We start from the raw sequence: 21,860 nt of genomic DNA, 5'->3' as shown, positions 1-21,860 counted from the left end.
TTTGATGAACCAGCATCCAAGTAGCTAGGACCATGATTGGCAAACCATGCCTAGAAGCTCCTTTTCAAGTCCTTTGTTGACCTTTTACTACTGAAATGTTGCTTCAACTTAGTGAAGTGTAAAGTGTGGAAATGTGAGGTTTATGGCAACCTTCTCATCAAAGTACTGCTAGGAAGTATGAACAGAAGTCAGGGCCGAAGTCAAACTATGTAATAACTGCAATAGCAGTACCTCACACTTCTGGATTATCTAAGGATTTCAAAGTGTTTTGCAGACATTAATTAACACCACAACAGAGCGAAGTCTGTATTGTTAGCTTGTGCTCGTGTCTTTGAGTAGTGAATGAAAAAGAAGCTACAAACTCATTCTGAGACCTTGGGAAAATCATTCATACTGTTACCTTCTCCTTCAGCTGGATAGTAGTGCTTTTTCCGTATTCAGTGAGGAGCTGGGAGGGTATGCTAGTCCATCTAAAATGGCAACTGCAGGGGTGTTGTTGCAGCCAAAAATATTGCAGGCAGTACACGCGTCTTATTTACATTTATCACAATATGTGGAATTCATATAGTGCAGATGTCTCCATCTGAGCTTCTTGGATTTCTTTATAGTCAAGATCTAGTTATTGTAAAGTGCAATTAATCTCATTCTAAAGTAGGTGTCTGAACAGATCATACTGACTGTAAAGGATGCCTGGGGCTGAGTAGTTCAGATGTAGGAGAACTGAATCTCCTCCTACCTGTTCCGTGGGCAAAACTGCTATGATTTTGTCTTTAAAAATATACATTTAATTTTACTGAGCCACAGTTAGCACACCAGATGTGTGCTAACTCAGTGTCTCAGAATGTCTGCTCTAAGCATTTGCCACAGTGCTGTATCAGAATTTTCATTTAATTAAAAATACAAAATAATTGCTTCATCATTTTATACAAACACAAGGCCAATACCCATTATGTCTGTGTGGACATCTAGAGCAGTAAGAAAGGAAATGAACAAGGTTTTGCCTTGCAGGACTGAGGAAGATTTTTAGGACTTTTGTGCTCTTCCGTAAAGTGGTCTCTGAGCTTTGTTCAGTTTCCTCACACATCTCATGCAATCCTGTCCTCATGTACCCATGCTTATGTCCAGCTGACACTTAAGGAAGGTGTGGTCTTCTATAGGTCCTGCATCACACCTGTGATGATCACTGTGCATGCAACTTGGGTACTGGTGCCTGAGCGTTCAGGTGGCACTGGACATCCACATGTGGACAGTTGGTAAGATTTTCATCAAGACTAACATCCATAAACTTACTTGTCTACATGAAAGTGGGTTCCAGTGTGCTAAGTGGTTAGGTCTTCATGGTCAATTGATCGATTCAACTCATTACTGAAGGCAGTATGCATGCTCAGGAGATGGGGGAGAGGGTTATCTGCCTTGCATCTGCTGTACTGCTGAGGCATTTAAACTCAGGAAGTCCATCCACAGAGCAAAAAGTTAGCTTTGTCTCCAAAAACATCTCAAGCAGTATTGGAACAGTTGCATTTAAACAGTTGTATTAATTCCTAGATCTCACCTGAGAAGAATGGCCTTTCACCTAGCATGTCCGTAGGCATATTTGTGTAAACAGCTATATTTAGATCTCTTAAACACTGAGTTTTTCTCATCTAAAAGAAAATCACGTTCTATACAGTTTGCAGCAATGAGGATTTCAGAGGAAGCACAGGGCATCCACGCTGGAACTGCACAGATTTACTCATCTGAGTTCTCACATCCTAATTATGTATGGTGTCCTAGAGCCATGTTTCTTTCACAGTCATGCCTGATACTTCTACTAGGAAAATAGAGTAGTCTTTCAAAGTTAATGAGTAGGATTTACAGAATATTTATTGTTATTCTCCAGCATTATAGAATCATAGAATATCCTGAGTTGGAAGGGACCTACAAGGATCATCGAGCCCAACTCCTGGATGATTCTGTGATTCTATGAATTATGACATTTTTCTGCCAGCTTTTACTGAGGTCAGAAACAATGAAACAAACAAACAAAAATACCCCATCCCCCCAGAAACCTTGTGAAGCAACTTAAAACACTATGAAAGTTTTCATGTAAGATTTCAGTAAATTTGTATGTGTGGGACTTGCATCACTCCGTTACTGAAACGAATGACTAGGTTGATGCTGAATATCTTACAGTTTTGTTTTTTGAATAACATTATTATTCACATGCTGTTCACTCAATTTACTCGGAAATTCTTTGAAATTCCTCTCTGTATTCAGAGGCTAAAAAATGATTTAAATATGAAAAAGAAACAGCATGTTGCTAATTCACATTAAAGTGGATGAATATTTAAGCTTTACATTTGCTGTGAAACCACAAGTGGTGCATAGTGGAATATCCATAGTACTTGCAAAAGTATATTAAGCGATTCACAGAGTGTTTTTCCTAAGGAATAAATAATCTAAGTAAAGTCAGTATAGCCAGAGAACTCAGATATCCTCAAACCTACTCAAGTGCTGTAGCCACAAGAAATGTATTTAATATCTTGTATCTTAAAATTGATCATCAATTTTTAATATTTAAAGTCAGGAAAGTTCAAATGTACTTAAATAGGGAACGGCAAGTCCATTAGTACCAATCTGGATTTAGTATCAAATTCCAAGCCCTTTGTCTTTGCTAGTGAAAATGCCAGGCAAGAAGAAAGGCCAGAAGTGTGAGTAGTTTGCAAGTGAATCCACACAAAAGGGAAATGGTAAACTGTGGGAGTTACACGAGCATGAATCCTGTTAAGAACCTGTGTGTATCTAAGTGGAGCAGTGGACAAATGTGTATTTGCTTTGCCCGCAACTACTGCACGAAATGGAGGGGAGGTAAACCAGACTGTATAGGAATATCTCTAGTCCAAAAGCTGTGAAGCTGTGTGAGGGCAATGCTCTGTACAGCGTAATAAACCCTGCTGTGTCTGTGAATGAATGTGCTAATTCTTTTCAAGTGATTTTTCTTGTCACTTTTGCTGATGAGCATAAGGGTTTGGTCATCGTGTTTCTTGGGAAAATAGCAAGTCATCGTGTATATTTGGACATGAAATGACTGGCATTTACGCTGAGATAAATATTAGAAATTAACAAATATTTTAAACTGGCCATATGGAAAGGAAGCTTTCTATAACATGTAGCACCACTCCAAAATCTATTTTAAAACTTAAGTGTCTGTAAACTCATGGAGGTTTATAAGACTTCATATACAACTATCTTTTTGGATTAACCTGTTTTCTCAATTCAGGCACTGTGATTTTCCTACAGAACAATCCTTTTTTTTTTTTTTCCTTTTTTTTTTTTGTCTTGTATTTGTGGAGAAAATTTTGCTTGGTCAGAGGGTAAACAGGTTGAGTTGATAGTATATTATAGTCACCTTGCCCTCACTTAGAAAAGATGTAAGTAAATAACTAAACAGGATAAACTGAGATGTTCTGGTATGCAGGTATGTTCAATAATTTCTTGTGCCATTGGAGTGACATCAGAATCACAATGTTGTGATAGTTTTGCTGATATGTGAAGAGGAAAACTGTGTTTCAGAGGCTCTGAATTGGGAATTGACACAATAGTAAAGCTGCAGTCCTGATACTAATTTCAGTGGGAGCCTTGTTAGTCCGTACATGAATTTGCATTGTTATTCCAGCTCTTAAAATTTCTGTCAATCACGGTTGTCTTTCTCTAAGAAAAAAAAATTAGATTACTCCTCTGAAATATTGTAGCGTGCCTTTATGTGATTGCTTTTCAATCAAGGTGTTCCTGTCCTAAATGGAGAATGAAAAGCAGACTAGCAGCACAACCTCTTCACTTTCTATTCAGATTTTCTCTCTAAATTTACCTCAGGATAATAAGAACATAAAATGCAGCTTTTGAAATCTTGAATGGATATGTCTGTAGTAAAAAAATTACTCTGGAAGTGTTGATAGCTGTTGTAAAAAGTGAGAGTTGACAAAAGAAGCTTACAATATATGAAAGATAGGGAAGCAGTTCAAAATGTGATCACATTAATAAAAGAGCTTAATGCAGCACTAAGCTTCATCAAATGAGAGCTTATATTGTCTACAAAACCTTTTATTGTATGGTTTTTGGCTCTCTTCATCTCTTCCCCATTTTCCATTTTTATTTGTTTTATCATACTCCAGTCACGCTCTTAATCATCCAGCCGTATTCCGTTCAGTGAAAAGAACAGAATAAATAGTGCGGTTGGACGGGGCCTACAGAGATTAACAAGTCCAACCGCCTGACCACTTCAGGACTGACCAAAGGGGAAAGCATATTCATGAGGGCCCTGTCCAAATGCCTCTTGAACACTGACAGGCCTGGGGCATCAGCCACCTCTCTAGGAAGCCTGTTCCAGTGTTTGACCACCCTCAGTGTAAGGAAATTATTCCCAACACCCAGTCTGACCCTTCCGTGGCACAGCTCTGTGCTGTTCCCTCGCGTCCTGCCCTCGGTGACCAGGGAGCAGAGACCGGCACCTCCCTCTGTGCGTCCCCTCCTCAGGGAGCTGCAGGGAGCAGCGAGGCCGCCTCTCGGCCTCCTCTTCTCCAGACTGGGCAACCCCAGGGTCCTCAGCCTCTCCTCACAGGACATGCCTTCCTCTACTCTTACTGCTTCCCAGTCCTCATCACTTAGCCATGTCTCTGCTTCTGGGAATTTCTCTGTGAACAATGCATTTCAAAGCCTGAGTGCTTCGAGTTTCCTTAATCATTAATGATTTCCTTAATCATCCCAAGAGGACCTGCTATTGGAAACACAGTTCTTCCAGCCTTTAAGGACTTTAAGGACTTTAAGGAGTTATATTTTGGTCATTAATGCACAGCTATCATCATAGGTCAGATCCAAAAGATGGCAAGTGCAGAGTTGACTTAGGAAGGAACTGGGGAACCAGAAGAGCGGAGAACATGGCAAAATTCAGAAAGGTTCTTTGTACTGGACTAGGTTTTTACACATATAAATAGTTTCATTTATATAGGTTTTTTTTATTGATTTCTGTGTGTTTGCTGATCAAAAATAGTTACTTTACTGAACATGCTGACTGTTGAAAGCCAGTATATATTCAGAGAAGGATCATTTTGCTTCTTCTGTTTCCCTAAGTGTCCCCTGCTAACCATTGGTGAAATGAGGACACTAGTGGTACATGGACGCTGCTCTGAGCTGGTGTAGCCATTCTTGCGTTAATGTCTTAAGGACGTGGACATTGGCCAAATCCTGAGTTAGTAAATTTCTTTATATTTGCATTAAAGAAATTAAAGCACTTTACATAAATCGAGTTTCTGCCTTAGCATCTCGTATTTCTTTGAAAGTATCTACCATGCGTAGGGACTTACAGAATTTAATCCTGGTCTTTAGGAATGACTTGCATAAAAGAGCTTCCCAGTCAATAGTTTTAAAAACTACTCATCAGCAAGGAAAGTAAATTATCAAAACTATTTTAATTAATGTATCCCATGTAAGCCTTTCACTATCAGGTTTTGACTTTCTAAATCTGTAATTATATATTGTTATCCCTTTACAGATTAAAAGGTTATCCTTCTTTGAGCTTTTCAGTTTGTTTTATAGGAGCATAGAATTCATTTGATTTCCCTGGTAACATGGAAATATTTCTTTGCTTGCAGTTTCAGCCCCTCATGTACTTTGCAGTTAGGGCTTGGTGAATCTCTTCTGAGCAATTCTGTATGTGGCCTAGATGTTGGATGTTCTTGTGTTGTTTCATTTATCATGTTCTCTGAAGTAATTTAATGTCCTCTTAGGTGTATACCTAGTGAAGTATGGCTGTTATTATCCTTAGCAACAACAGAGTTTCCTTAATCATTAACATAGCTTTCTGCAGAGTGACAATTATTTTGTACACTTAATAAATGAAATGGGAGTCCTCCTGATCATCAGTCAGTCACTGTGTAATTTCAGTTTGCATCCTAATGCATATTCAGAAGTGTCCAAATAAAAGTATTTCATGTTCCCTGACTTTCAGGTTCCTGACTTTACAACTTTACAACAAATATTTCATTTTACTTGTCTAGATCCTTCTGTAACTAAAAAATGTTAATATTTTTAATGAATTGTGCATCACTAGCATACATACTAGCTACCATACTCTCTGTCACTCATGCTTAAGAATTAATTGATCCAATAGGAGCAGAAGGCATTTATTTTAGTTAGACCAGTCATGGGGAGAAGATGGGTGATAACTGGGAATGGTGGGAAATGCATTCAGCAGTATGCACAGGTATTTGGATGATTTTGAGAGACACTGTAGCTACATGGCATAGTTTTGCTGCATTTCTCATATTTTATTTGCATTGCAGTAGAGCATATGTCTAAAGGTCCTGACTGTATTTGCTTCTTAAAATCTGCATGAGTAACACGGTCTAAAACACAAGCGGTGAGAAAGCAAACATGCTGACAGAGATAGGTAGCATCTTGTTTAAGGCTGCAAAACAACAAGTGCCTTTTCCACAAAATGATACCATGCCAGATAAGACTGGCATGAGAAAAAGACATAAAAGATGCATCAGAAACATTTGATGATTTTCTTTCCTTTTTTTCCCTTTTTTCTTTTTTTTTTCCTTTTGACCTGACATGGCTGCTTCATTTTGTAATGGTGAAATACTGGAATGGGCGTGCCCCAAAAGCAAGAATTTCATTAAAAATTACCCTGTCAGGGATACAGTATCTAGGACTGAAAGGAATCACTTGGACCACTGAGATAACATCATCATATACCTCAATAAGACTGATTTAAGTCCCTTCCCTTCCCCTTCCCCTTCCCCTCCCCTTTTCCCCTTCCCCTTCCCCTTCCCCTTCCCCTTCCCCTTCCCCTTCCCCTTCCCCTTCCCCTTCCCCTTCCCCTTCCCCTTCCCCTTCCCCTTCCCCTTCCCCTTCCCTTTTTTTTTGCCCTCTTTTTCATATTTCGGAATGCTGTTCTAGATGCTTTCTGTTTTAAGTATTTAAAACAAACTAAATTTATTCATACCCATATCAGACAGCACTTAGCTTTCCATTTCCTTTGAACTGAATACTGTCAGGATGCTTCGGGTGTTTCCCTATAAAGTGAAAGGGCAGCATTCAATTCTTACTGCGAATAGAATTAGTGGCTTAACTTAATTTGCCTTTTCCACATCACTGGTCAGTGCTCAAGATAACAGACTATTAGCTGTTTTTCCCAGTATCACTAAAATAACTCTCTTAAAAAGTGTTTTCAAGAACCAAATATTGTTCTGAGTGAAATATATACGTTATGAAATTCTTCCTAACCAATATTAATTCTAAAACAATGTTTGCATAGTAGAAGTAAAATAGCGAGTAATACCACTGACAGCAGTGTCCTGTGGTATCTGGGGCGTGGAAGAGAAATGTCAGTGCTCTGTGATCCTCTCCAAATAATGTTTTTTTTTTTTTTTTCCCCCAAGACAAGGCAAAAAGTACCCCCTTGATTTATGTACCTGCTAAATTTTGAAGTATGAGAAAATTGTGGAGAGAACATTTCAAAGGAAATGGCAAGTATTTTGTAGTGGAAATTAATATGTAATTGATTTCTAAGGGTTACTGCTTCTTCCCTGTATCTCTGAGTCTACAGAATGATAGTACCCAATACTGCCAATACTTCCGTCTGTGGAATTACCCACTTAAATTAATTAACTGTTGTGGTTTAAGATAGTTTTATGTTTGCAGGTTGTATTGGGTTTATGTGGCAATGGTTTGGTAGCGGGACAGCTGCAGGGGTGGCCTTTGTGAGCAGAGCCCAGCAGCTGCCCCATGGCAGACCAGAGCCAGCTCCAGCCGGCTCCAAAAGGGACCCGCTGCTGGCCAGAGCTGAGCCAGGGAGAGGCGTTGGGTGGGCCTCTGGGAGAGCAGATTGAAGGAAGGGAAAAATAACTGGTGTGCAACAGCATCTGGGAGAGGAGTGGGAACGTGAGAGAACCAGCCCTGCAGCCCCCAAGGTCAGCGCAGCAGGAGGGCAGGAGGTGCTCCAGGCACGCAGCAGCAGTTTCCCCTGCGGCCTGTGGAGAGGCCCCTGGTGGAGCAGGCTGTCCCCCTGCAGCCCATGGGTCCCACATGGAGCAGATCTCCACGCTGCAGCCCGTGGAGGAGCCCCCGGTGGAGCAGGTGGATGTGGCCTGGAGGAGGCTGCGGCCCATGGAGAGCCCCCGCAGGAGCAGGCCCCGGGCCGGAGCTGCAGCCCGTGGAGAGGAGCCCACGCAGGAGCAGGGGGTCTGGGGGGAGCTGCCGCCCGTGGGGGACCCGTGCTGGAGCAGTTTTTTCCTGGGGGATGGACCCCGTGGTACGGAGCATGTGGGAGCAGTTCTTGAAGAGCTGCTTGCCTGTGGGCAGCCCCCGCAGGCTCAGTTCGGGAAGGACAGCATCCCGTGGGAGGGACCCCATGGAGCAGGGGCAGAGAGTGACCGTGAAGGAGCAGTGAAGGAGTGGTAGAGACGAAGCATCAGGGACTGACCGCAGACCCCATTCCCTTTCCCATGTGGGGGGGGAGGAGGTGGAAGAGGGTGGATGGGGGGGAAGGTTTACTTTTAGTTCTCACTGCTCTAGTCTGCTAGTGATAGGCAATAAATTACATTAATCTCCCAGTGCTGAGTCTGTTTTGCCTGTGACAATAATGGGTGAGCAATCTCCCTGTCCTTATCTCATCCCTAGAGCCCTTTTGCATTGTATTTTCTCCCCATTACTTTGAGTGGGGGGAGTGAGAGAGCGGTTGTGGTGGAGTTTGTCTGCCCCGCAAGGTGAAACCACCGCACAGGTTCCTAAGCACAGACTAAATGCTGCTTCAGCTTCCTCAATTTCACACTGTACCTTTATTCCTTAGCTCTCTTCAGGCCTTTCTTGCGTCAGATTTCCTCTCCTGGACCTCACGAATTATATCTTAGAGTCCTCTGTCACTTTTTATCTTTTCAAGCAGTTCTGCTGATATCTTGACAAGTCTAATTGACACTCAGTTCTCTTGGGCAGGATGCATCACTGAGGAAACCCTATTCTTCATATCCAGCGTAGTGTCATGGGAACTTTCAGTGTTTCCATCGTCACTTGGCTTTCCCTCTTCTCCTTTTGTAGAAATATCTTATCCTATCTATAAATTCTCCACATCAAATGGTGTTTCTGCTGCATATTACATTGCATGAGGCATGGGGGTGGCCTGCTCACCCTGCTTGAGGCACTGCTGTGGGGCAGGTGTAGTGGCCAGTTACACTTGTGGTCTAGAAAGAAGATGACACTGTGGGGTGTAGAGTAGAGCGTTACTGATTCATAGATTTTAGAGCTAAAAGTACTACTTTGAATATCTGAATTTGACTCCTGGATGTTGCTTGTCAGGGACCAGTGGTCCTCAACCCATGCTCCTCCCAAGACTGCCTCTTGTTGCTCATGGAGACTTTAGACTATAAAGTCTGAAACAGGCTGACAGAGGAAATTATGACATTTACCAGAGCTGATTACCAGGCTATGATTGTTACCCATCGGTCAGCAAAGAGTGGGAGGTTCCTCCTCTTAAATTGCATCCAAGATTTCCTGCCTCAAGTCATCAACTTCTTGGAAAAAAAAAAAAAAGTAAATTACTATTCTACAGAATAAGAGAGAAAAGGAACAGAGAAGACAGAGATGAAATGAGAGAAAATAGAGAAGGGAATTAAAGTAAGTGATTTCTTTTTCCAAACAGAAGAAATTAAAGCAGACAGTAGCCATGAAGTAGCAATAGAGGGAAGACAATACTGTTTTGGGGCAGAATAGTCAGATGAGTTTCCAGTTCTGAGCTTACCATGTGACTAATACTGGTGAGTTGGGTTTAATAACTCACCAGTCAGCACTCTTCCTTCACCTGTCCTACATGCCCCTTTCCTTTTAATACGTAAGCTGTAATTACAGGCAATGCAACAAGTACAGCTGTGTTCTGCTTATCTTTTCTATACGTTAACAGACATTAAGTATTACTAGAGGACAGCTCATGAATTTTCCACTGCTTTTAGCATGTCCTTGTACCATAGCCTAAGAAAAGAGAGGAGAGAGGAGTTTTACAGCACACTTTGAAGGTTAACAGACCTGAGCATTCAGAAACCCTGGGGGTAAATGAATCCCAAACTGAGACCCCATCACAAAAAAAATCTTTCTCATTTATACCATAAAAATACAGTTGAACATCCCTGTGGATCTTGGCTGCAGTATGATTTCACAGGGACAGAAGCAATTTCTCAAGTAATATGGTCCCAAATCACACAAGGCATTGTAGGTCGCAGCCAACATTTGGCTCCCACCTTGAAACATATTGTATTTTCATTATAGTATGTAAGAGACTCAGGTGCTTCCTTTCTTTTTATCAGAAGTTTCAAATTTAGGCCACAAGACTTGCTATAAACTCCTAAATGTGCCTGTTTGCTTGTGACAGGAGGTGCTTGTGTAAGACTTTCTTCTGCTGGGGAAGCAGTAAAGCAGGGTATTGAGATGGCATAAAGCACTGCCAGGTATTCATCAACCTTTTTATTCTGGGCTGCCATTTCATGCGATGATTTATAATCCCACTTCTAAATTCCCTCCTCTGCCTTTCCTGTTTTATCACACTGCCTTGGCTGTGGGTTTTGGAGAGGGACAGCTGTTGAGCCTCTCTTGCCGTAGGGCTGTTTGGTCAGGCAAAGGTGGTCTCAGATTAATTCAGTACCCTCAGCTCTGTGACCGAGATAATGAATAGTGTGTTTGCTGTGGAATTCAAAGTCTCAAGTGTAGCATATATTGGACACAAGCTAAGTTCCTCTGACGTCAGTGCAAAGTCTTCCACTGATTAGGATGGCCTTTGGATGTGGCCCAGAGCTATCAACTAAAATGGATGTAGCTGTGTTTTAATAAGCAGATGATTACAGGTAAGTATTTGCAATTAAATGAAAACTAAATAGGCTAAATTATTCTCAGGGGTAATTCTGTTGTTTTCAATGGAGTTATACCAATAACTGATTTGACCCAATATTTTGTTTATAGCAGGGCTCATGAAGTGCTAATTATATTGGTCACATTAGTGAAAAACAAACAGACCTCAGCTTTGTTTGTATGGTCAACCAATGTAATTATGAATGCTGGAACTGACAGCTAAGCTTAATGTGGAATACTGAGCACTAACTAAAAATGCATGTGAAACACTTTGTTGGGAGTACATACTGTACGGAAACTGGAACATATTTTTGGACAGCATCCCTGGCTTTGCAAATCAGATGCTAAGATTCAGCAAAGATGAGTCTTGAAGGTAAGGAACACTCCAGCAGAAAAAAAAAATCGTAATAGAAGTGTTAGTCATGGATTACATTGCACTGTGAATGAAGGTTCAGCTGAAATAATTAAAGATTAACAAAGATATTTAAGCCATCTCTAACTCAGAATATTGAAACAATTTACTGGTTATTTAATTTACTGTATGAGTGACGTGAATCTGAGCAAAATTGCCCATGGTAAATGTGGAGGCGCAACTGTAATTTTGTTTGTATTAGCCAAGTTGGCCAAAGCAAAATCCTCACAGAGTCCTAACAGAAGTCTATAGAAGAAAAGACCCCAGACAGGAAGAGAATTTAACAATATCTTGTATAACCAAACCATATTATCTTAGTTCATATCTCCTTTAAATCTGTTTTGTCAAGACTCTCTAGAGAGCTTGGTGTATAATGCACTACATGTACTAGCACTACACAATAAATTAACAAAATATTTTAAGATAAATCACTATTTGCATTTCAAAGGAATTCTCTTAATAGGGCAAAACGTTTTTCACTGTCAGTGCTTGAATGCAGGTTTACATTTAGGTCATTAAGAAGTTATTAGAAAATACTGAGGAGATAGTAATAGTTAGCTACGTGAAGATCTAGATGAGAAATGTGAAGTGGAACACCAAAACTGAAAATTTTTACTCTTTCAATTCTTCTGTTCTTATGAAAATGAGAAAAATAGGATTTACTGGGAGCAGAGGTGCTACACCATCTTTTGCCATCTAACTGAATAATTGTGTTTATTGCTGATACACGGCTCTGCTTTAAAAAAACCTACCACACTCACCAGAATTGCGATCAGAAATGAATTATGTGACTGCTGTTCTGGCTGATGTCCATAAAATGGGGGCAACGACACATTTCTCTGTATAGATTCCAATACGCACCTCCTAGATAGGCAGCTATTATATTCACCCACCAAGCCTCCTACTCTCTTATAATACACCTTTAGCTCACTGTCAAAAATACCTCTGGAGTTCAAGTGATTTATTTTTGCTCAGAAGGTTTTCAGAAACAATCGGGAGTTCTTTGTTTTTATTACACCATTTTTCTCAGTAACCAGTGGGGAAAAGATTAAAATATTAATCTGTGCCTCCTATATGAACAATTTCTAGTTTTTAGAACATCTCTTTCGGTAAAGGAGTATTATCTTTATTATTATATCAGTAGAGAGTATTTCAAGATGTATTACCATACCAGAAAATGGTTGGCCATATCTTTAAAGATGTAGGCAATCATATATATATTGTATAGACAGAGGACTAGAAGAATGAGATGGGTTTGTACAGTTCTGAGAAGTTTCTGGCCATAAGTCCTTGCTTGAGACCGGTGACACAGTTATGGAATTAATAGTATCTCTGTCCCATTTCTGGTCCCTCTGGAGCCAGTCCTCCCAGTGTCAGGTCTTACGCCTGTTCTGTGTCGGGATGTAAGCTCAGCCTTTAACCTACATTGCTACCAGAATCTAGGTGCCGTTCCAGCTCTGCTGTTATTCAAGTCTGCTTGAATGCTCCTGCTTCTTCATCTTGCTACTCCCCAGCTACTATGTAGGAAGCATTTAGCTAGTGAGACAAAACATTAAAGGAAAGTACTTGAAAGCCATAGTCAATTTGTATGTTTATCTGGTTGTATGTTATCTTATCCAGACACATTAGAGTGACTTCTCTTTTCAAGGGAGAAAGCGAATTCACGTTAATTTAAGAAGGTTACTTATTTTTAATGTAGCAGTTCCTAACATTTCTAGGCAGTTCTCGGTGACTTTGCATCCTCCTCTCCCCTTAGTACCATGTCTGCTCCTTCCCGCTAGTCACAGGTCCCCTTGGAGCCAATCCAGAAAGCGGCGTTTAGGTTAGCACCACTCCCGGCCCCACCGTTCCCCATCTTCCCTCGCACCTCTCCTACCCTTCCCAGACCTCTGCTGTGGAACAGAGGCTGGGAAGCTCCCCATCCCACAGCCACCCCCCGCCACGCCTCGTGGTGCTGCCTGATGGTCAGATGGACATCTCTTGTGTTCCAGTTTGTGCCCATTGCCTTTCTCCTGGCACTGGGCACCACTGAAAAGAGCCTGGTTCCATCCTCTTTGCACCCTCCCTTCAGGTGTTCGTAGACATTGATGAGAGCCCTGAGCCCCCTCTTCTCCAGGGTAAACAGTCCCAGGTCTCAGCCTTTCCTCATAGGAGAGATGCTCCAGTGTTTTCAGTGTCTTCATGGCCCTTTGCTGGACTCTCTCCAGTAGCTCCAGTAGCTTTTGTACTGCGAGGCCCAGAACTGGACACAGTATAGATGTGCAGCCTCACCACTGCTGAGTTGAGGGGAAATTTTGCATCAAACTTCCTTTTTTCCTTAGATGTCCAGTTAGTCTGTGATGGTTGTTCAATAGCTTGCCTGTTAGACCATTTAACATGAAAGGTTTTTGATTGCTGCTTTGTGTCTGGGACAACTATTTGGAAGTGTTTATTACTCTCTGATGTTCTAACTCATCAACTTATAGCTATGTTTTGGGCAGGGGTCAACATCCACTGTGGATGTGCCAGCACTTATGCAGGTGACTGCTAATACAGAACTGATTCAATCTGTTTGGTTAGGAAGTTTCAATGTTATTTCATTATTAAAACCATTTGGTCCATAGAAAGGTGACAGCTAGTCGTCGCACTTCTGAAAAAGTCCTTTTCCAATTATTTTGATTCATAAATTGGTTGATTTTAAAATTTCACTATGGACTGCTGTTTTATTGCTCCAGCCCAGAGAGCGTTGTTGCATTATTTTAATATTTTCTCAATAGTTTTCCTAGGCTGTATCTTTAAGACAACAGGAAACAAAGCTTTCCCCTGATTGATGCAACTGGCAGGGCCACTTTCAGTTTTCACTTCAGTAAGGTATATGAGGACAAACTTCAACCAATCTAGGCAATAATGTGATTTCCAAGTGATCTTGCACTCTTGTGCATTGCTTAAAATCCCTTTCAGCAATGATATTAATGTCTCAGGGGTGCCATCTCATTGCAGAAGCGCTGGTAGAAGGATAATGCTACTTGGTATTTTGTTCTCTCTTCTTTGTTCCTTGCGGCTCCAGTTAGTTTGTGGAAATTCATAGGCTAGAATGGAAAGTGTTGCTCTTTATTTTTGCTGTTCAGAGAAACTCATGTCCTTTCTTTCCCAAATCATTTTGAAGAAAGAGGAAAGGAAGAAAAAATCTCCATACTTTGGTGGGCTGGCTGGTTTCAAATACCAGCCACTGTTGCCCTTTCATTGGTGTTCAGCAGTCTTTGTGAGATTGTTTTGGAAGCCTCTCCAGCACATGAATTTGCAATCTGCTGATACATATGCCACAGAGTTGAAAGTGTTTTTCATTTGTGAGGAACCTCTCAGAGCATCGTTAGGTTTCCTGCACTGTATCAGGCCTCTGCCAGTGCTACCCCTACATTATTTCATCAGTCTTTGGTAGCTGAGGTGAGTCATTGCTGCTGCTCTATAACAAACTCATTCTGCAGATTAACTTGCTGTATCTATAACATAAAACATTTTACTACTTTCATAATTACAGCATCAAACAATTATTGTATAAAAGCTTGCTATAACATCGAAACCAGATTCAAATGTACATAAAAGGTTATACTACTACTTATATACTCACATTTCAGTGTCAATAAAATGTTCCCTTAAATGAAGCATTTCCAAATCATACCAAGGGCATGGTCTCCTTGGAGTCCGGAGATAAAGATGTGCTTATAAAAAAAAAAATAAATCACAGTGTGTTTAAGAGTTCTAGAACTTCTAAAAGTTGGTTTCTTTTAAGATGAAGATAAGATGATGTAAAGAATTTTATTTTTCAAAGTTGATATTTTGAAAACACCTTCCTCGGCTTCACTTCTCTTTATTACAAATGGAGAGCATCTTTGTATTCTTTTACAGAGTATTAAAAAAATGTTGGGGTGGAGACCATACCCACTGCAGTCTGAAATCTGCACAAGAAAAGGTCTCTCTTTTTGTCTCTCTTTCTCTATTTTTAGAAGTCTTACATTCACTTTCTCTCCTGAATAAATTGTCCACAGATATCACTTAGCAATTATACCATATTAATAATACCTAATTAAAGGTTTTCATGAAGTGTTCTACCTGTGCCTAAAATAACACTAGCTAATCCTTACAAACAATTATCAAATAAGTAAACAAAACAGGCATTTTAAAGTTTTGTTCCGGACCTGAGACACACGTGCAGAGACAATAGGTACAGATTTATAGCTTACAAGGGTGAGTGTCTTCCTTGATGCATGGGGATCTCCCACAATGAAAGAAAAGAGTTGTCGTAATTATCTTGAATATTTGTGTAATCTATTTGTGTATAAAATATCTGTGTATATATTACATGAATATTCAAGAGAATTACCTGTATAATTTGAATAATAAGGAAATAAGCAGGGAAAGCCTAAGCTTGTAAATTCTTACATTCTTCACATATGGTCACCCAGCTTATTCATCTGCAGCAGTGTTGCAAGCTCAAGGGATCTCACTTGTGAACAATAAAAATGTGCCTTAAAGTTTCCAAGGTACTTACTAGGTCTTTTTCTAAGTTGTTCATCAATAAATCCATTGAAGTGCAAGATGGCTACTTGAGCAAATGAGAAGGTAATAACTCAGTTTCACTATGTTCCAAAGAAAGTGATTTTTTTTTCCAACAATTAGCGGTTTATAGCTGATTTGTTTCTCACTCCAGCATGCTTCTTCTCTCGAGTTTGGATAACTTTTGATACCCGATACTTCCTTAGCCTGCAGTGGATCCACACATGGGTAACTAGACAGTCGAACTACTCTGTGAAAAGAACTGAAAAACACCTTCTGTATTCCATATTAGCAGTGAGGACATATATTTCCTGTGCCGACGTTACCACAAGTTATTGAGTGGAAGGAGAAAGCTTTAGTTCACAAGTTAAACATTACCGTTGCCTGTTTATGCTTGTCCCTCCTGCTACGTATTATCCCAATAATCCTCCTTTTGTAATTTTGCTATTGCTTGGGCCAAAGTCTAAAATAATGCCCAAATACAGAATCTACTTTGAAAACTAGACTGCAATGTAAACAGTGAGCTTATAAATGTCAATTTTTACACTAAATCTGGTAGTTGTACAACCCCATCTGATGATGAAATGCTTTCCCTTCCATTTATCTCCTGTATTTCCTACTTTAAAATTCCCCAAGTTTTGTGTTAGTTCAAAGACTAGTAAGCACTTTGGGTAATGCATTAGATTAGAGTAAAAGGAAAACATTAAACTGATGCATGCTGTCCCGCTCTTAGATGTAGTGGTTTTATTTGAGTTATTACATATCCTGTAGTCTTCATACTTCAAAGGATACTTTAGACAAGTGGCCCTCTGAAATTGCATCTATATTCTCCTGAACCATTGGGGGCATAGGATCAGGCATACACACAGGATATATGTATATATACACAGGACTGAATGAATCATAGGCTCATGCGAAAACTTTCATATAATGACTGTTTGGAGGAATTTAGGCTTGGCAATTTGGAGGAATACTAATTTAAGAACGCTGAGAATTAAGAACTGACTGTGCATATGCATATGAGAAAAAATTCCTAATAATCCCGATGGATTTTCCTAATATAGGACCCAAGTAATAGTAAGTCTATAGTTAAGATAAATTTGGCCAGACTCTTCTTTACACAAAGACACAGCATGCTATTCAGATGACTTAGAGTAGCGCACTCATTTTTAGGCACCTTTGCCAACGAAGCACTTTGAGAGATCTCAGGAATGCCACTGTGAAAGATGTGTGCACTCATCCCCAGCACTGCAGTTCCTTATTTCTGGTCCCATCTCCTGAGAGCAGAGTCCTCAGTCCTGAGATGAAGCCCATGGAAACTTTATATGGTACCTGGGGAGAAAAGAGCATTTCAGGATTGGATGTGAAGTGGCTAGCATGTCGAACAAGACAGCTCTTCACGTAGCTCAGTGTGAAGTCTTGTCGAACTAGCCAGAAGGGATGCTCAGTGTCCTAAATAGATGTGACCTAAATTTTAGACTTTTGCAAGATTTAGATGCATATGGTGGGGACCTTCCTCTACTCAGGCTCTGATAACATTAACTTCTCTTAAGCACATATTATGACACCCTTTCTTCCTTTTTTAAAAAAAAAATATTTTATTTTAAGGTTTTGTTTTGAAACAAAGTCAACACCCTGTTGTGGTTTTAGTCCTGTTCTGAATCCTGGGGTATTCACAAGAGGCATCTTCTTGCCCTGCCTGAGAGAAATGGCCTCTCACCTCCAAGTAGGGTGCTTGAAGCTATGGGGGCATTCTCTGGGCCTCTTGCAAGCATTGCATCTGTTTGCTTGGTAGCACGCTTCCTCCCACTGACCTAGTGTAGGTGAGAGTAAGGGCCTGTAATGCTAGAAAGTCTTCTTCTATAGTCCTATGGTACTGGAAAGTCCTTATTCCAAAAAGAGCCTTTGAAAATATTTTGGTGAATATACTGCTGTTTATATACTTTGGTGAGTTTATCAACAAAACTGAAGTGGTCCAGGCAAATCGTTAGTTTTAGGAAACATGGACTAGATTTTCAGTGATATTCTCAGCAAGAAGAATGTAAACTGTGATGTATGGTACTTATGATCTATGTTGTATATATCATATAAGGTCATGTAAAGTAGCCATTGCACCAGGCAGCAGTATGCTTCAAAGGCAGCTGAGTTCTAAGATGATAAAAATTTTCTGCTAGCCTTTGCTTAGCTTCAGGAGCAAGTAAGTATAACCAAAGAGTCCACTGTTTTTCTGCTTGCTGGCCCTGCACAAGGCGAGGAGCGGACAGAGAGGCTGATGCCAGGAGGGTGATCGGTCTCAACCCCTCCGCACTGAGGGATGGGGAGCACCTGGAAATAAATCCAATTTAGATAAACTAATTCCATCAATCCAAACCAATACAATCCAGTCCAATCCAAATGAATCCAGTGTGTTGTTCGAAAACAGCAATTAATGATATAAACAATGATAAACACAAGTAATATTTATACTTTTTAATGGGGAATTACTAGCTTCACATATATTTCTCATCATCCTGTCTCCAAGCTTGTCTCCAAAGATAGGGGAACACAGGTGGAGGAGAAGATTTTTAAGACCTTGGGGGTTCGCTCCCCTCCCATCGTAGCCATGGGTAGCACGGTTAGTCAATGCTGTTTTTGTCATCTCAGTGGAGTTTGGGATAAAATTCAGAGAAAGCCAAATTGCCACTTCATCCTGTAATGGTGAAATCTGTTTCCCATATAAGCCAGCCTGTCTGTTCTCTGTGAACCAGCGTACAGTGAAGCAGTGGGGAAATAAGCATTAAGCAAGAATGTAGACTACACTGTACAGACGAAAACTAGTGGGATGCAACGATGAATTCTCCAACATCATATAGACTGACTTGGTATGTGCAAATAGTATTTGTTAGACTGAGAGAAGATGAGCTGTAATTCAGTGTTCAGTGCTGACAGGCAAGTCAAACTAACATTTCATTTCTAAAGGCTATGGAAAAAATGATTTTACTGGCTTCTGAGTAGGAATTGTTTAGATTTGATTTGATTTTGCTAAAATAAAAATGCTCCATTTCTACTGTAAATCAAACCAAAGAGCTTAGCTCAGTTTTAAATGCCAGTGTATCTAACAAAATTGTTTATGGCTGTTTCTGTGCTGCTGTATGCAGCCTCAGGATGAGATGAAGGCGAATGCCGCTATGCATCCACATTGCTTGCCTGCAGGAGCACCCCCTGAAAGTAGCCCTGATGCAGCCCTGTATTTTGGGAGGAGGGAACTGAGATATCCCTGATATTAAAAGGTCACCATGTTCCTCAGGGTGCTTTTATCTTAGGAGTGAGTGGTTCCAGGTCTTCAGCTGTTGTATAGGTCTTCGGGGTGGTGTGGCTGAGAAGGCGGCTCAGTTTTCTTTCTTGCAGGGGTTTCTGGTCATGTCTGGGCATCATCCAGGCTCCGTGGGATTACAGGTTTGTAAGACAGCTCTTTTCTTAATGCAGCCTGGTCTACAAAGAATGCACATAAAGAATTAAATCTTAAAAGAACTCTAGGCAGGAGGTAGGTATACAAATCCAAAGCAAGTCCTAACAGATGAAGTAACAAGTTTTTGTTGGTAAGGCTCCACCTGCTTCTACATGTAGGAGTGGCCATATTTACAGTGAGAATTCATGGAAATATTTTATGGAGCACAAATCTTGCCACTACCAAGTCAGATTTCTCTGTTCATCTTTTATGAAAGAAAGGACATCTAAAGATTATGAAAGAAAAAAGAAAATATTTCCTAAAGTGGATCCAGGGCTAAGGGCTTAGTGCATCAGTCCCCAAAGAGAATGAAATTCCTCCCCATTGTTTTCTGGAAAGTGCTTGAATTCAAGAAAAAAAAAGAAAAAAAAGAAAAAAAAAAGTGGTAGCAAAATATACCCATCTCCATAGCCTGCAGTAGGTTGCTTTGGTGTACTGCCCTTGGTGGGACACATTGTTAGGTACCTCTGATTTCTCTGGATATGGTATAGGAAGCCTAAACACTGAGTAGAATAGAAAAGAATATTGAATTTTGGATGCTGTTGACTCGAGATGTCTGGGCATCCAGTTGGAATAGAGGTACTGCATTGCTTAGCATAATGGAAGAAAGCCAAAACCTTAATTCCTTGAATACTGTACAAATAATGGCATCTGAGGACTTGTCCGTGTCCTTTCGGGTCCAGGTTATTAGCTTTTTCTTCCTGTCTCCTTACTTTTTAGCTCCTTTCACAGACAGTTGGAGAAATAGCTGCCAATATGTCAGTATCCTAGCCCTCGCATCTGCCACCAGCTCCCAGGGAACTCCCTCAGGGCCACCTCAGTGAAGCTTCAGCTGGGGATAATCAAATTTTGCCATGAAATTCAGCTTCTGTTGTTTCATCAATTAGTGAACCAAGGACAGGGTGTGAGTATATAATGCAATGAGCCTGAACTGTGGCAGATTAGTAAGTTTCTGTTTGTCAGTTGAGTTGCCATGTTGTTCAAAGTGTCCCTTGGATATCCCTAGAGCTTTGACATGTATTGATTTAACAGCACTGTTGTCCAAACATGATCCCTGCTCATGTGTGGGTCAGCTCTTGGGGTACACACAATAGGTCTGATGACTTTCAAATACATCAGATTCAATATATAGTTTTTTCCATGTGTTTCTATTTGCAAATTTCTCATCAAAAATGAAACAATCTTCCCCAAAAGTGCACCTTCATGCTTTATCTATGCATCTATCTATCTGTCTATCTATCTATCTATCTATTTTTATGCCAATATAAAACTCGTCTGACTGCACAGGTGATTTTGTTGATTTGACCCAGGAGGTTCTGGGTATTAGTTAGCATCATTATTTTAACTCATTTTTGTTAATGACATAACATTTCCTTTTTCCATTGTTGTATCACATTTCTTGAGTTGAGTAGAGGAGGGTTCAATATAGTAATACATTGCATTTTCCATTCACTGGACTTCTATTACCTGTGCTTCAATGCTGATTATCCTAAACAAGCTCAGCTCTTTCTTTAATTTAATCTTTTCAAAAGATAATGTCCAACATGCTTTGTGAATGAATGATTAGATCATACAGTTCCAGAGTTTTGCAGTTTTCCTGTACCTTGCATGTAAAGAGCAAAAAGATTGCTGTAAACCTTTGCAGTATACTATAGCAAAACTGAATACATCAGAAAGGTTTTTCTGTAGTATGATTGTTGCCATGCAGTATGTGTCCCTGTGCTTCCTTGTTTCATGCTACATTGCTGTGCTTAATTGAATTAAAAGCTGCTTGGGACCATGTTTTTGGTTTTGCTCTGTGTGCACACAATATGAATTTAAAACCCTTTCCTTTTTTTTTTTCTTTTTCTCTTTTTTTTTTTTTTTGGGGGGGGGGGGGGGGTTGTGTGGGCTGGGGTCTTCTGCATTTTTTTATTGCATTTCCCCATTCCTATTCATTCCTTATCTTAGGATTTCTCATCCTCTGAAGCACCAGAGTAGCTACCACGAGTTCACCTACTGCTGCTACGTGGGAATGCCTGCAGCAGGCACGAGACTCACACATTATGGGGACATCTCAGGTACTCCTTTAAGCTCCTAGGGCAAAAGCCTTTATTTCTGGCAAAGACAGTGGGCTGAGAACACCGTATGAGTTTTGGGCCTCGGCATGCTGGTGGGAACAGCAAGGAATACTGACTGCCTCTGGGGTGGTGAGACCAAGAAGAGGTCATTGCTCCTGGGCAATGCTTACCACTCCCTTCGTGGTGACATTCCCCAAATTGCCCCAAACCCTCCTTCCTTGGCTCTCTGCCGCATAGAAACCCACCGAGCACTTTGTTAAAACCTCCCAGCTGAGACGGATTGCAGCTGAGATCGGTTTGACAGGGCTAGCTTCAGGGGGGGCTTCTGGTGGGGCTGTCTGTGGGAGCTGTAGGCCCTGCTGATGGATCAAAGCGGTTGGTGACCACTGGGCACCGACGGTGGCAACCAGAACCGCCCCGGGTGTGCCCTGAGGTGGTGCCAGCCGTGGGTTACTTGTGACACGTGGGGAGGACCAGTGGTAGCTTGACAGAAGTG

The 21,860-nt window shown here is 40.8% G+C and overlaps 1 protein-coding gene across 8 annotated transcripts in view; it reads left to right on the top strand.

Moving 5' to 3' along the window:
• The window catches only part of DLGAP2 (DLG associated protein 2), a 467,238-nt gene that overhangs the window by 16,602 nt on the left and 428,776 nt on the right, over window positions 1-21,860 (top strand). For 2 of the 8 annotated variants that reach the window (XM_066994830.1, XM_066994825.1), the window contains exon 2: window positions 21,255-21,364. The exons of the other annotated variants lie outside the window; for them this stretch is intronic. In XM_066994830.1, the coding sequence (XP_066850931.1) occupies window positions 21,350-21,364 (15 nt within the window). In that variant the 5' untranslated portion in view covers window positions 21,255-21,349. The remainder of the gene's footprint in view (window positions 1-21,254; window positions 21,365-21,860) is intronic. 8 annotated transcript variants of the gene reach the window in all.

The sequence above is a fragment of the Anser cygnoides genome, chromosome 3 (genome assembly GCF_040182565.1).
Source record: "Anser cygnoides isolate HZ-2024a breed goose chromosome 3, Taihu_goose_T2T_genome, whole genome shotgun sequence".
Lineage (NCBI taxonomy): Eukaryota > Metazoa > Chordata > Aves > Anseriformes > Anatidae > Anser > Anser cygnoides.
The sequence above is the reverse complement of the archived record's forward strand: the minus strand, read 5'-3'. Positions and strand labels throughout refer to the sequence as shown.